General features: G+C 39.8%; 1 protein-coding gene across 2 annotated transcripts in view; it reads left to right on the top strand.

The window, feature by feature from the left end:
• Positions 1-7,453: 7,453 nt before the first annotated feature.
• LOC120514902 (late cornified envelope-like proline-rich protein 1) overlaps positions 7,454-17,029 on the top strand; it is a 29,459-nt gene continuing 19,883 nt past the window's right edge. For both annotated transcript variants that reach the window (XM_039735538.1, XM_039735539.1), the window contains exon 1: positions 7,454-7,812. In XM_039735538.1, coding sequence (XP_039591472.1) covers positions 7,510-7,812 — 303 coding nt within the window. In that variant the 5' untranslated portion in view covers positions 7,454-7,509. The remainder of the gene's footprint in view (positions 7,813-17,029) is intronic.

Here is a 17,029-nt window from a genome sequence, read left to right as displayed (position 1 = left end):
TGCAATCAGAAATTTTCAGAAGACTCGTCCGTCATAGGTTGCATTAATAATAGGGACAAGTCAGAGTGTAGGAAGGTTGTGGAGGACTTTGTCTTGTGGTGCAGGGACAACAACCTGCAACTTCACAGAAGCAAGACCAAAGAACTGTTGGTGAACCAGTCACCATTCAGGATGAGGACATGGAAGTGGTGCAGTGATAGAAGTGTGTGGGATTTCACATAAACAGCAAACTGGACTGGTCTGACATCACAGTGGTGCTGTACATAGAGGGTCAGAGCAGACTGGACTTGCTAGGGAGACTCAGGTCTTTTGATGTGTTCAGCAAGCTGCTGGACATGGTCTACTACTCCACAGTAGCCAATGTGTTGTTCAACGCTGCTGTCTCCTGGGGAAACAACTTCAACTCAAAAGAAGCACAATGCCTGAACAAATTTATCAGCAAGGCCTGCATCACCACAGGGCGAGCAATGAAAGCTCTTGTGGAAAAGAGGATGTTGGCAAAATTGGATGTCATCATGAAAACTCCCCTCCTTCCCCTACAGGAGGTGCTCTCTTAGAGAACTTTTAGCCACAAGCTCATTCCACAAAGAAACTTAAGAAGAACCTCTGGTGGTCTTCTTTGCCCACTGCTATCAGGCAATTCAATGCTTCAACCCGATATACTCTTTAAGTTTATTTCTATCTATTTATTTACTTATCAATCAATTGATTATTTGGCTGTATTATATGTCCTCTGAGTCTGTATTCTTGCGTTTTATATTTCTACTGCTCTATGCATCTGAAATTCCCCTTGGGATTAATAAAGTTTACCTAATCTAATCTAATCTAATTTCCACCGTCATTCTCCCTACGTATAGTCACATTTTTACAAATCAGTATCAGTTCTGTTTATACAAAGAGCCCTTTCAGAATTATAGATCATTTAGTGATTTGTATTCCATTTTCTGATGTTTACACAGTAATTAATTAATTTATTATAGCTGCTCCATGATGTTGTGCAAAACACCATGGGGATAAAAGAAGTAGTGTGGTAGTAATATGGTAAATCTACCAGACAGTTTATAGCAGTAGCACTGAATACAGAGCATCTAATAAGGCCATTTTTTATCCTATGCCCTGTGGATTTCTCTTTCTCAGACTAAAAATCCATTCATGTTCCAATAATTTGCAAACCCCATTATTTTAGACTTTGTCATGTGTACAAGTAAAGTGCTTAGAGGCAGGGGCATAACCCTAGTAAAAGTGAATTTTATTATACATAGACTGCTTCAGGTGCATTTTGTATCTTTGTCTTCATATTACCCAGTGTGAGGTATGGCTGGCAGCCTTACCCTCAGAATGGAAAGACATGGGAAAAGAGAGTGTGCACAGGGCATTATCTCCCCCAGAGTGCTAGTTGGCAGCCCCCTGGATTGCAGAGTTGCCTCAGATTCCCACAGGGCAACATTGGACATGGAGTTCCTCAGCTCAGCCTTGTTGGGTTCCATGGGTGCCGCCAGGGGGTGGTACAGGGACCAGGAAGCCCTACATCATGGGGTTTCTCTCTTACCCGGAAGTGCTTTTAGATCACATGAACGGAAGACTAGAAGTACACCCGGGTGGAAGATAAAGGGAGCTGCCTGCCTCACAAGGACAAGGCATAGTCGGGTGGAAGGTGGACGAAGTTTGAAAGGAAGAGTGGAGGAGGCAGTGAGAGAACAAGTGAAGGAAGACAAAGAGTGTTAACTGTGCTATACATTGCTTATTAAATATACTTGTGTCTGTGCGGGTGGGAAATACTGGTTAAGAAGAGTTTTCCCCAATAAAAGACTCTTTGGGCTATTACCTTGTGTCTGTGCCTGTTTGTGTTGGGTGTTTGGGGAGCTAGAGCCCCCCAGGTGTCCATACCAGAAAAAGAATGTCCACCCAAAGTAAGAATGTAGTTTTTCCTACTCATCCGTTTTCTAGTGCTTATCTTCACTGTTAATTTTGATAGCACCTGACCCAGTGGTTCAAATGTGAGAGAGAAATTGCCAGTTAAAAAAGAAACTGAAAGGACACAAATCTGCAATATTACAACATCCACTCATCCATGTTTTTTGAACCTGTGCATTCCAGTGCAGTGCCAAATCCTAACTTAACAGCATCAGACTCAGACTCAAGGCAAGAACAGACCTTGTGCAAGTCGCCAGTCCATCACAGACACTCTCACTGGCACATTCACATCCCCATTTGCATTAACTAAGACTGCATGTCTTTGGGATGTAGGAGGACAGTTAAATATCTGCACACGGGGAGACAGAACTTGCAGTCAAACTCTTTAAAACTATGGCAGCAGATGTAACCACTAGAAAAAAAATGTAATTCAAAACTACCAATTAACAAAGACCATACATTTATTTATTTTAAAAGACTCTTACAATTTCTAATAATAATACAAATAAACAGTAGTGTAAAATACATTGAGCTAAGGCTTGTTGGAGATGAAGGCAAGTTTGTCTGAGCTAGACCCTTGTGACTATAACTTCACCTCCTGTTATATGCTTATCTGTTAATTTCTACTTTTTGACTTTTCATACGTTTTTTATGAATATAAACTAATCCTGCTGAACAAGTTGAGCTTGAACATTGTGGATTCAGGGCATTCATTATGCATGAAGATAAAAGTTATAAACCATTGGAAATGCCCAAACTAAATAATGCAATTTACCGCTAAACATAAGGATTATGAATATACAGTACAGTATATTGGCCTGGTAGATGGGACATTAAATCTTAGTGTGATATCTCACAGGGGATGCTCTTTCCTTGCACAGATGCATATCTCTTCTGGCAGAGTTCTTTCTTTCTCACTCTCCTGAAGTGATTTGAGTCCTTCCAGTCCCCCATTTTATTTGCACCCTCTGGCTCACATGACCAGATATAACTGGGCTGCCCTCACTAGTCAGTCCATATGCTTTGTCTCTCTTGGGCATGCTCTCCTGATGTTGCTGTGATCTGGTTTTTACCTGGGAAAAAGAAAGAATATTCTCAGAGGAATCAAGAAAGAAAGAAAGAAAGAAAGAAAGAAAGAAAGAAAGAAAGAAAGAAAGAAAGAAAGAAAGAAAGAAAGAAAGAAAGAAAGAAAATGGCTTTAGGTGATGTTGTCCTGTGGCAAATGTCCAGTATTACTACATTCCACATATTCTTGTTCTCTTCTGAGTGATGAAGGCCCTTACCAGTTTGCCAATGACTGGATTATGAAAAAAAATCATTATTGCTTTCTGTCTATTTAGTAGAATTAGGAGTCAGGGGATTCACAATCTGATGACACTGGGAAAGCCAGTGGTGCTGTATACAGAGTCCCAAAAATACCCCTCTTTATATGAGCAGGATGGCTAGTTGGCAGAGCCAAGCAGGAGGTCAATCCTGTTCTTCAAAGGTCGGTGATTTTAAGACTGTGAAAGGAATAAACAAAGAGGTTACTGATGCTCTACTGGTCCCTTTTCAGTTTGGTCCCTGCAAGCTTGGCCACATCATTACATTAACAATACAATCTTTAACCTGTTCCTTCTTTATCTTCTTTTTTCTGTCATGCCTTAAACAAGGTCTTTTCTTATAAGCTTACTTTCATTTTACTCTCAAACCACTTTTACAGCCATGCATTTATTTTCCACCTTTCTACTATAGGATTTTGGGGAGCAAGAACTACATGACTTTAGCAGGCTTTTTGTATATACAGTATATATATAACCACCCATCCATCCATCCATTATCCAACCCGCTATATCCTAACTATAGGGTCACGGGGGTCTGCTGGAGCCAATCCCAGCCAATACAGGGTGCACGGCAAGAACCAAACCTCGGGCAGGGCGCCAGCCCACCACAGGGCACACACATCCACACACCAAGCACACACTAGGGACAATTTAGAGTCACCAATGCACCTAACCTGCATGTCTTTGGACTGTGGGAGGAAACCGGAGTACCCGGAGGAAACCCACGCAGACATGGTACAGAGGGTACAGACCTATAAATACCTGGGAGTGCAGCTGGATGACAAATTGGACTGGACTGCCAATACTGATGCTCTGTATAAGAAAGGTCAGAGCCGACTATACTGTCTTAGGTTGGCGTCCTTCAACATCTGCAATAAGATGCTGCAGATGTTCTACCAGACGGTTGTGGTGAGTGCCCTCTTCTACGCGGTGGTGTGCTGGGGAGGCAGCATAAAGAAGGACGCCTCACACCTAGGCAAACTGGTGAGGAAGGTAGGCTCTATTTTAGGAATGAAGCTGGACAGTTTAACATCTGTAGCAGAGTAACGGGCATTAAGCAAACTCCTGTCAATCATAAAGAATCCACTGCATCCACTGAACAGTGTCATCTCCAGACAGAGGAGCAGCTTCAGTGACAGATTTTTGTCACTGTCCTGCTCCACTGACAGAATGAGGAGATCGTTCCTGCCCCACACTATGCGACTCTTCAATTCCACCCGGGAGAGTAAATGCTAACATTATTCAAAGTTATTGTCTGTTTTACATGCATATTTATTACTCTTTAATTTAATATTGTTTTTTTGTATCAGTATGATGCTGCTGGATTATATGAATTTCCCCCTGGGATTAATAAAGTATCTATCTATCTATGGGAAGAACATGCAAACTCCACGCAGAAAGGACCACTGAAGTGAATCCAGGTCTCCTTACTGTGAGGCAGCAGTGTTATCATTGCGTCACCGTGCCATATATATATATATATACTCTTTATGATACTCTTTAAATACATTCTATTTTACTACATTCTGAATTTGATTTTTGTTAATCTGCAATTTGCCACTTACATTGTAGGGTTATTTGGGGACTTTTTCCATAATATTAGCTACAACAAATAATCCATCCATCCATCCATCCATTATCCAACCCGCTATATCCTAACTACAGGGTCATGGGGTTCTGCTGGAGCCAATCCCAGCCAACATAGGGTGCAAGGCAGGAAACAAACAACAGGCAGGGCACGAGCCCACCGCAGATATATAAATATATATATATATATAATTTGATAAATATTGTGTATGTCTTAATTTGTAAATCAGACAAAGCAAATGTAATATTAATGTTTTATTCACGAGGACAGCAATGCTTTGATGTTTAAAGAACCTCAAGTCTGTAGGACTGACTTAAGAATTTATTACAAGGTAGTGCCTACAACCAGTTTGGCAAGTGATTCTCTGCAGGTCATTCTCTGTCAATCAGCCCCCACAAGAAAGCCAAACTACTGCATTTAGCTGGCAAGCGTCACTCAACAAATGTTTTTTTTGGGGACAGGTATAAAAATAAGCCAGCAACTGGGGGATGTGGAATTCTATTGGTCTACAGTTAGCTGTTTGGTTTGGAATCAGAGGCCATTTTGTACCATGACACCCTATTGGCTGTAGGATTTGAATATAGAATGTATAAATTCAGTTGTTTTACCCCTCCCATTTTCTCTCTCAGACAATTTCCATGAAAATGACAACACAATGAAGAGCACAGCTCAGCAGCCATATTGAGACAGGCATGCAGCCTGTCCAGAAAAAGCTAGAAATGATGACTTAACTAAAGACATTTAAGTAACTAACAAGTCTGTGTGCCACCTGAAACTACACATTTTATTTATTAATATTATCTATAATACATTATAAGTTATAACTTAACTCCTGCTTGTCTTTTACTCTATGCAATTTCCTGAGGATGTAGAAAAGAAGGCAAATGAGAATTTATTAAGTGCGATACCTTATAAACAGTGCTAAGTCTATGGGATCTGAGGCATTCTGACATAGGCTACACATTAAAAAATTCAAAAGGAGAAAGTAGAGTAATATTGGACTCTACCAAGATAAAACATGCCTCAAACAAGAACTTTTGTTACGAGCTTACATTAGTTTTATTCTCAAACCACTCTTACAGCCATGCGTTTATTTTCCACTTTTCTACTACAGGATTTTGAGGAGCAAGGACTACCTGACATTGACAGGCTTCCCAACACTGGATGGGCCTGTGCATCAACAACAACAACAATTTATTTGTTGTTCAGCCCAAAATCACTCAAGAAATGACTTAATGGGTTTAACAGGCCCCATTTTTTGACAGGCCTCTGCCTTAACTCTCTAAGAAGAAAAAAACTCCCAAAAAAAACTTGTAGGGAGAAAAAAGGATGTAATCATGGGAAATGCAGTTCAGGAACAGAGAGAGAGAGAGAGAGAGAGAGTGACCCCCTTCCAGGTAGAGTGGGCATACAATGGGAGTCAAAAAATGGCAAAATACAACACATATAAACTGAATTCAGTCAAACCTCTGCACAGAGCTAGATGGCCACTCTCTCATGGCCACCTCAGAAATTTAAGAGTACAAACTACTTGGTTCTTGTGCAGAGCTCCTCAGTGCTAATCTCATCATAGAGCTTGCTCATGTGCTAACGTACTCAATACGTCCAGGCCAATTCTGACTAACCAACTGAACCTTAATCTAATGATCACCATACCATACCTTTTTCTAAGGCCATTTAATCCTGAGCATGATCACAGGGGCCTGGAGCTTATCCCAGCAGTGATAGGGCATAAGCCAAGAACATTCCCAGAACAGGAAAAATGGAAAAAGGAAAAAAGGAAAGAAAATCCATGTAGACACACATGTGGAAATAAAACAATAGCTTAAAAATGACTTTGAATCTAACAGCTTTTATTTAAGATGTAACCATCACAAAGATTCTAAAAAAGCTTAGTAGAGTAAATATTTTACATTTTATTTGCAGCAATCATTATTTGTTGTGGGAGGCATGGTGGCGCAGTGGTAGCGCTGCTGCCTCGCAGTTAGGAGACCCGGGTTCGCTTCCCGGGTCCTCCCTGCGTGGAGTTTGCATGTTCTCCCTGTGTCTGCGTTAGGTGTATTGGCAATCCTAAATTGTCCTTGGTGTGTGTGTCCTGCGGTGGGCTGGTGCCCTTCCCTGCCTCGTGCCCTGTGTTTGCTGGGATTGGCTCCAGCAGACCCCCGTGACCCTGTAGTTAGCATATAGCCGGATGGATTATTTGTTGTAGCTAATATTATAGAAAGAGACCCCAAATAACACTACAATGTAATTGGCAAATTGCAGATTAACAAGAATCAAATTCAGAATGTACTAAAATAGAATCCATTTAAAGAGTATCATAAAGATAATTTGTAAACCAAGGTGAAGATAATGTGCAATGAAAATGAGGCATCATTGATCAATGAAAGATTTTCAGTGAGTAAGCAAAGGGGTCCTTCTTTCATCTATCCATTGATTTTCATTAGTTTATTGTGGCAGCACTGTGGGCAAGGACTGACACAATTATAAACAGGAATTTTCATGCTATGTTCTTAAAAAGAGTGCAAGGTAGACGTGACTCACTGGACAAACATATGCATGTTTGCACTTGTTGTTAGTAGTGCTAGCTGCTCTTTTTCCCCTTCCTGTCAGTTGTAATCAACACATCGGTGCAGAAGGTATACGATAGTGTTGCGCAGCAAATTATTATTACATTTTTGACAAATGAAGGAGTCATTCAATCTCAGATTTACTAGAGACTTAAATATCAGTTTGAGGATGAGTGTCTCTCTCAGTCTAGAGTGTATGATTGGTGCAAGTCACTCAGAGAGGGGCTATCATCTCTTTGGTCCACTTAAGGAATTGTTAGGAGGGAAGAAATTCAAGTCAAATGAGAAGGTTACTGACACTGGTCAGCAATTGGTCAACATGCAGTCAGAAGACTTGTACTCTTCTGGAATTAAGAAGCTTCCTGAGCGCTGGAACAAGGGTATTGCAGTGGCAGAAGACTACATTGAAAGACAGTGTGTAAGTCATTTCGTTATATTCAATAAATAAAGTTTAGCTTATAAATTCCTGTTTATATTTGAATGCCCCTTGTATTTGAAGTAATTTTAATTCACCAAAATAAATCTAATTAATAACCAATGGGGAGTGAAAAAACCATAAAGAGAGCATATAGTCTGGCAAAACTGGCAATAGAAGGTTACCCTGTCATACTCACATTCACCAACTCATATAGAGTTTCTAGTCAACATAACCTTTGCTGAGTTCCACATTGCCAACACAAAATTAATTCTTTGAGAAGTGATACATTTGAATGTTGCCACAGAAAGTAGCTTACAAGCAGACCTGTGTTAGGTTCTTGGTCATCCCTGTCCCACTTGCTACTTCTTTTTCCTGTTATGGCCTTTTTCTTATCCTTCCTGCTCTTTGCTCTATTAAAACCTGACATTTCACTTTCTCTATTTCCCTTTCAAATATCTTGCATCTTCAATTTACAGGTGCCATCCTTTGGTAGACATTAGGTCAATTGGCCCCCATAATCCTAAAGATGGTGGGGTAATGGATAAGCATATCTCTAAGCTGGTATCGTTTATATGCTGTTACAGGTTACTTAAAGGAACACCTGTACTTGATAGGTGAGCATAACAGATAACTTGAAGTGACGATGACAGGAAAATCAGACATCTTTCCAAAATAGGCTAATAAAGTATAGACAAAAATTCAATACAACTGAAGAATAACAATCATATTTAAACAGTGACTTATGAATCCTGTTTTTGTGTCTACGCCAATGTGAGCAGAGAAGGCAATATCACCATCCTCTCAATTCATGATGGCAGAGTTTGACAAACAAGAAGCTGACTATGGAGATCTTTTAGCGAGCCACAAGTAAGTCAATTCACAGATGGTAGTAAACAATGGACAATGATAAGTTTTAACAGAAGTTTTGTATAACCGCTTCTATATTTTAACTTTGAAATAAACCTTTAGCACAACATTGAAAGCCTAGAGTTATCCATGTTGTCTCATTTTATTTTGCTGTGTCTGTGTCTCCTATGAGATACTCCAGCTGGATGGTTGTTATTATTATTATTGTAGCTGTTTCGGTCGTTGTGGGTCTTGTTTTATGAATAATGAAACACTACAAATGCAAGTTTCAATGGAAAGAAATTTACACTTACCTTGTTACTCAAAATAGCACCCTATATATTGAAAATAAAAAAAAAATGAAAATTAACCTACATCAGGTATCCAAACCCCTGCTCCATTGTGTATTGAAGACTAGGTTCTTCAAATGTGTCCAAGTTTTTCGCACTTCATTTAAATAAAGGTTTGCTGAAGTCTTCCGCTGCTCTGTCTCTCAGTACTAATGACTAATCTTTAAACTGGGAATAGTAGGCTATTGAATGTGGCCAAACTGTAATGATATTATTTATGTTGCTGCCTTGATAAAGTTTGACAAGTGAGCGCCCATGCCTCTATTGCAGGGGTCGCCAGGTCCAGTCCTAGAGGACCACCGTGGCTGCAGGTTTTCATTCTAACCCTTTTCTTAATGAGTGGCCTGTTTGTGCTGCTAATGAACTTCTTGTGAATTCATTTTAATTGAATTGCTTTATAAAGATTTGTTCCCCTGAATGTTTTCATCATTCCTCTTAATTGCTTCATTTCATTCCTTTAATGGCACACAAGCAGAAATGAAATGTGAAGGAAGGGAGCCAACAGAAGACAAACTAAGTGAGGGTCTCAAACTCTAATCAATTTCGCTCCAACCGGCTGCTTAATGAGGTGCTGATTCTTGTCGTTAATTAAACCTGCTCTTTAATTCCATGGCTTATTGCTGCTCTCGTGGTGCATTAGCAGACATTTCCGAAATTGTTGATTTTCTCTTTTCTAAGAGCACTGTTAAAATGTTTTGGGGACCTGAGCAGATCAACATTCCTGAGACCTTCATCTTCCTTTATTTTCAGATATTGTATGATGGACACCAGTAGTTTTGGCTCATTTTGTATCTCATTATTGTTTGGTTGCTAATTTATGAAAAAATAAACAATTAAGGGGTCTGAGTGTTCAAGAACAAGTCAATTAAAATTAGTTCAAAAGAAGTTTATGAGCAGCTAAAACAGGTCATTCATTAAGAAAAGGGTTAGAATGAAAACCTGCAGACACGGTGGTCCTCCAGGACCGGAGTTGGCGACCCCTGGTCTATTGGGCTCTCTGTTTTGCTCATCTGTATCTTACACTTTCTGATCAACTGATTTCCCATCCACATAACTATTTTTTATAAGCCACAATCTGAAACTTCAACTTCACTTGAACCTATTAAGTCCAAATATCCACTGGATTACTCGTTTCTGTTTTCCAGAACAGATTTGTACTTTCATCATGATGGCCAATAGCCTTCTCTCTACTTATTATTCAGATACAAACTAATTTAAGATGAAGATTTTAAAAACAAAATACAAAACAATTGGGACTGCCCAATGAAGATGAAACAGTAACTGGTTATTCAGAGTGCTCTTGTATGCTTGCGGTTAACAGGACAACCTTTCATTAATGCAGAGGAAAAGAGAGTGAGCAAGCATTATACCTCAGAAAGGAAACAGCCGCTCTCTAATAATGATTCATGCTTTCCGTCAGCCTCTGTGACAGGCCCGCTTCGATCTCTGCTCACAGCGCTGTAACGCGATCCCCGCGAACATCATCATAACTGCATGTTGGTGGTGTTTTGGGTGCTGACGTATTGATCGCTCTCAGTTAAGAGATTTGATAGATTACGCTGTGTTCCAAACTGGAAAAAAAGCAAAAACTAATGGGGAGAAGCCAGCAGAAAGTGTGCAAAGTGAGCAGACAGGCTTACTTAGAGTAAAGAACTGAAATTCTTCAAGGTGATGGAGTGCAGCGCCCCAGATGGCAGCCTGGAAATCTGAAAGTGCTTCACGTGTATCATACCATTATGGAGACTGAGAAGATTAGCAATGTGAAGGCAATGCAGATGTGAAAGCTATATGGAGAGTATCAGGTGGCCTGTGTGGACATCATACAGTGGAGGTGACACCCCCTAAGGATCCATTTGTCTCCTAAGTGTGTTGTGCATTGGTTATCTGTTTCTCATTTACAACTGCATGGGTGTGTTGCCAAGGTCTAGTGAGATTGCGAATCTGGGAGTGTGGGTGAAAGACAGACACATCATGAGTTTGAGGAAAGCTCACCACTTTTTTAGTTGTAGACAGCAAGAAAATATAGCCAGACTGTATTTGGAGTATTCCTCTCTATTCTTGAGGCGGCCATTCAGCTGCTAATTTCTACATGCCATCATGGACATACTGTACATTCTGGCTTCCCAGTGGCAGCTAAGGACCCTGTCTTGAAGCCTTTACCATCTGTAGTGTTCAAACAGGACTGACTCCTTCCCTCTTTCAGATTTGTGCCCTTTGCCATTTGTTGTTTTGCCTCTTTGTGTTTAGCTAGGCAGGTGATAGATAATCTCTAAAATCTATGCATTTGCATGTAGATGGTATGATGATACAGTAGTCAGCATCAATGCCATAGACCCTCACAAATCTCAGTTCTGTATGGATGAAGTCTGCACACTAACTCGTGCTGAGTCACAATACAGCTGTTTCCTATTACATCCCAAAGATGAACGTGTTCAGTTAAATGGTGATTTGAAGACTGCTCTCCATGGATGAGTGGGGACGTATGTGAAACTGGCATTTGGGTAAGTGCTGATTTCTGCCTTATGCTACCATGACAGTTCCCAATTGCAATTATTCTCAACCTTGAAGCATACAAAGCAGGTGCATAAAATGGGTGGATATAAATAGCTACCAGAATAAGACAAAAATAAAAATAATCAATTTGAACGAATTACGTAATTCACTAAAATGAGTTACTAATTTGTTCAAATGGATTAATAATACGTTCAATAGATTTATTTTTTTTTTTTTGCCTATAGGGCTCCATAGAAAATAAAAGTCTCCTCCTTACCAGCACAATTCTTCCATATCTTTTTAACTCTTTCATGCTCACGATAGGTTTCTTTAACCTTTGATCTTTTGGATAAGAAATATGAAGCTAAAGTACAGAATGACAGAAGAAGAATTTGTTATTTAGATATGCCCATACTGGAAGTGGTACTTGTATTTATCATTGCTTTCTAGAATCCAAAATGTAAAAAATACAACTAAATATTAAAGAATTTTACTAATCAGTTAAATATGTTAAAGTCATAGGAAAGGATCAGGGGAGCTAATTATGTATCTTAGGTGGGTTTAGATGTTGAATGTGTCTCTGTAGGGGTAGCTTAAGCTTTAGAGTGCATATCATTTGGTAAAGACCATGGATATAATGGCAGTTTGGGATACCAACACAGACTCTGGTCCTGTAATGAGCTCTAAACTGGTGTCTGATGGTTCTTTCATTTTGAACCCAATTGCAAAACTCACAAACAGACACACACTCATTTTAAAACAGGCAGCACAGGACAGAGCAGTACCTAACCTGACTTTTAATTCTGGCTTGACTTTGCATGTAATAGCAGTCATCGAGACAAGGAGTAGTGGTAGATGTGGCAGTATTGTCAAGTGTACAGGGTACAATGAAATTCTGACTTACATTTCCTGCCATGAAACACCATGTTCTGGCACCATGATAAACAATGGACACTTATGTGAGAATGCAATTTGTTGTTTAGCTTGGCATTCAGCACCTTTACCAAATATGCAGTGCATACAATTTACTACTTGTAAGGAATTGTTATAACAGGCACATTTCAAATCAGTAAGACATCCATCACTACATCTTAGTCAAATGAGAATACTTCCTGACGTAGATGCTTTTTTCTTTTTAATTTTGACATACTTTATGCATTCCCAAGAGGGTCAGCCATTGCACAGCGTCCCTTGAGCAATTTTCAGGTTAAGGGCCCAGCAGAGTGGGATCCCTTCTGGCTGTTATGGAATTTGAACTGGCAATCTTCTGGACACCAGCACAGATCTTTAGCCTCACAGCCACCACCACAAAGAGCACAGAAGGAAAAAGACTATTTGTACAAAGGAACCCCTTAGAATATGTTTTGTTCCAGAGTTTAGTTGGTGTCCCTACCATGAGTCTGTAGCCCTGCAAGTAAATTTATAAGCTAAAGTGAATTTAAATGATTGACGGCAGTGAGTTAGTAGACAGTCATTATTTCACACAGCTGAAGTCTCTAGTACAATGGAATGTTGGACAACTGTCTTTTCTGTTGCTGAGTCTTTAGCTGTTCATCTGTGCCTAGGTGACTTGCTTTGGCAAAAAAAGTCTAAAGGATGGATGAAACGTCCTTGATAATAGTCCAATATTAAAACACAGACAGAGAGAGTCAGATAGACACACAGGCATTAGCAGCTTTAGTTTTCTACTCTTTTTATCATCTTAACCAATATCACCTAAAAGAAGAAGTCCAGTCAGCATTATGAAATCTTCTAAACACTCTTCCTCCCTCTTTCCAGAACATTTCGACATGTTCTTGGTTATATAAAAGATCTGGTGGTTGAAGTTCACCTCTGTCTTGCTTTGTAGTTTATCTCAGGATTGTTATTTGTATAGAGGCTTTCTTGTACCAGTTAAATTACCCTTATATGTGTCATCATATGCATAAGAAAAGTGTAAGACACACACCAGTTGCCCACCCCAGTGTTAAACAAGAAATTACAAACAAATTAAGATCATTGTCACTAAACAGGGTGGCCTGCGGTTCCCCAAACCTTTTCGCCATTTTGTACTTTTTGGTATAGGTTGCAAAGTGTTGAAAACAGCAAGCTTAACATATTTGTGAATATGTAATACAATACGATACAAATTATTTTTTGTATAGCCCAAAATCACACAAGGAGTGTCGCAATGGGCTTTAACAGGCCATGCCCCTTGACAGCCCCCCAGACTCGACTCTCTAAGAAGACAAGGAAAAACTTCCAAAAAAACCCTTGTAGGCAAAAAATGGAAGAAACCTTGGGAAAGGCAGTTCAAAGAGAGACCTCTTTCTAGGTAGGTTTGGCGTTCAGTGGGTGTTAAAATCTAATACAATACACAGAACAGAACACAAGCCATCCTCAATACAAGACAATAGTCAAGTCAAGTCAAGTTGGGGAGCATGCACTGGTACAGTGCGTCGCCGCACCCACCACATGATGAAACACCTTGGGATCCCAGTTGGCAACCCCCCAGGCAGACACGCAGTCCAGTCCCACCCTCCGGAAATAACCCTCTATCTGCAGCAGCCAGGTGTTACGTGGGTGACCCCCTGGCCTGGTCCAGCCACTCGGGTCCCCAACAATGAGGATCCTATGAGCTGAATCACCCTTGCAGAATTGCGCCAAATGGCCGTAGTGCCATAAGTGACGCTCCCTCACAATGCAGGTAATGTACCTCATTCGGGACTCCATGAGCAACTGCTCATTTAACACAATGGCAAACCAGTGGTATGCAAGGATTCTCTGAAGAGACACAGTACCAAAGGAGTCCAGTCTTCATCTCAGGTCACTGGATAGCATCCATGACTCGCAACCATATAGTACAATACAGTACAATAGTGAAATATTACAAGTACAGAGCAGAATTAAACAATATGCAAATATATGTAAACCAGTAACGGCGCAGTACACTATACCGTGCAGTGAATACACTTGACTTGAGCATTCCTAGTTTTTATACTCTTTCTCTCTCTGTACAGCAGGGGTCCCCAACTCCGGTCCTGGAGGGCCACAGTGGCTTCAGGTTTTCATTCTAACCCTTTTCTTAATTAGTGACTTGTTTTTGCTTCTAATTAACTTCTGCTCCTGCTAATTAACCTGATCCTCACCCCTCATGTCCTTCTGCACTCTTTTTAATTCATATTAATTGACTTTTTAAAGATTTGTTCCTCTGAATTTCTTCATTTATTTCCTTAAATGGCACCCAAACAGAAATGAAATGTGAAGTGAGGGAGCCAACAGAAGACCAACTAAGTCAGGGCCTCAAACTTCAACTCCAACCAGTTGCTTAATTAGGCTCTGATTCTCGTTGTTAATTAAACCCGTTCTTTAATTCCATGGCTTGTTGCTGCTCTCATTGTGCAATGTAATTTCCTCTTTTCTAGGAGCATTGCTAATGTGGACCTGAGCATATCAACATTCTTTATTTTCAGATATTGTATGATGGACACAGTTTGCTGGTCCTGCAGGGAGGACCGGAAAGAACCCAGGTCTCCTTACTGTGAGGCAGCAGTGCTACCACTGTGCCACCGTGCCGCATCTCATTATTGTATGACTGATAATTAAGGAAAAAGACACAATTAAGGGGTCTGAGTCTACCAGAGCAAGTCACTTAAAATTAATTCAAAGGAAGTTAATTAGCAGCAAAAACAGGTCACTAATTAAGAAAAGGGTTGGAATGAAAACCTGAAGCCACTGTGGCCCTCCAGGACCGGAGTTGGGGATCCCTGCTGTACAGTATGTTTAGCATTTGTTTGCTCAGAGGTTGCTGCTTCTCTTCTTTCATCGGCATCTTTTTGCATTAAAACTGATTATGTCAGTGTTTGAGTTGCAATTACTTAGTACATTTTCTTTCATTTTTCACTTAAGCTGACACTTAAGTCTTCAATCTGCCTCAAGAATGATTTAAGATTTGAAGAGGCAGGGGAAGTGATGGCAAAGGTGGTAGGGATGAGAACAGCTGCTGCAGAGAGTTGATTCTGCAATAAAATAAAATAAAAATAAAAAGAGGAATAACCTTGGAGGTCAATAATCAAACCGAAAGTGGATAGTAGACGTCACGTAGTATATGTGTACCAAATTTCAGGTTAATAGGTCAAACGGTTTGTGAGCTACAGGTGATTTAAAATTCTGGATAGATAAACGAACAGCCATGGTAGCGTATTATCTAGAAAGATATTGCAAAAAATATCATACATGTCTGCATAAGCATTTAAAGAATAAATCAGAGTGCAATCACATATTAATTATTTGTTATATTTGCTACACAGTACAGCTCCCTTGGTAATGCTAAAAGTGAAGTGATTGTAGTGGGATTTTTTCCAAACCAAACAAACTCAATAATGTTCTGTTCTGATCTGTAAGCATGTGCCTTACGAAGTATAAATGATCCGCCTTACTCAATGGCCATTCTAGAGATGGTTAGGATCCAAGTATCAGCTTCCAAATACCTGGATTGTATGAACAGTGAATGTCTCTAGCATTCATGGTCTCAAGCTTCTACACACCTTTTAGCACATCTGGAATGATTTTTTCCAGATTCTTCCCTATAGGTATAATCGGCACCCTTGTCTGGTGTGAAGTCATCACAGTCTAACAGCCTTCACTAAGTTTTCTTTGTAAGCACCATTATTTTGCTAAAAAGTATTGTCCCCTCGATTCAGAATTTTTTTTATAGATCTGCCACTATTGTGTTCTCCACTATTGCTCAATTTTGCATGCAAGAACAATTCCTTTACAACTGACATAGACGAGCTTGTTTAAGATCTTTGAGAAGTGAGCTTCCCCCAGTGGGAGGAGTTCAGGAGTGAGCGAAATAATCACCCTAACTATGAATGAAATGGCAATGATCAGAACTTAGCTGCTCTTCCAGCGAGCTCCTGACAGGCCTTGATTTAGTAGCAGTGGGCCGCAGAGCCAAATCTGCGGCCCTGCTGTGAGCACTTAAGTACCTATCTGCTTGAATAAAGAATGAATCATAACTCGGACACGCACCAGCCCCCATTCAAATATGACAAATCAGGTGTTTATTTCTTCACATTTAAAAGCTGCAGGAGACGTGGTTGTTTTTAGAAAAAGTCAACAAAATCAATAGGAAGAACAATAGCTGGTACTATTTTTTTTTCTTTATATGGTATTATTTTTCTCAATCACTGTACATTTCTACTGAAAACTGAAAAACACTTGCCATTTTTCCAACAGGGTTGCTGTAGTCATCAGGGTATTTTGTAAATTATGGTACAGTTATGCACCAGCATATGAAGTGCCTTTGTTTGTTAGCTATTAATACATCAGATTGAGGCTACTAGGGTAGCCAAGTAATCACTATAATAGCAAAGACACTCTATGTGACAAGTCACTTAGATAAACAGATATTTCATTTGTCCCCTCAGAATTAAAAAATGTATATACACACACACACATACACATATACAGTATATACTGTACATATATACAGTATATATATATATTATTAGTGTATTAGTGAAACAGGACAGTGAGGAGAGCCT

This window comes from Polypterus senegalus, chromosome 14 (assembly GCF_016835505.1).
Source record: "Polypterus senegalus isolate Bchr_013 chromosome 14, ASM1683550v1, whole genome shotgun sequence".
Lineage (NCBI taxonomy): Eukaryota > Metazoa > Chordata > Cladistia > Polypteriformes > Polypteridae > Polypterus > Polypterus senegalus.
This window is presented reverse-complemented; position numbering and strand designations above follow the sequence as displayed.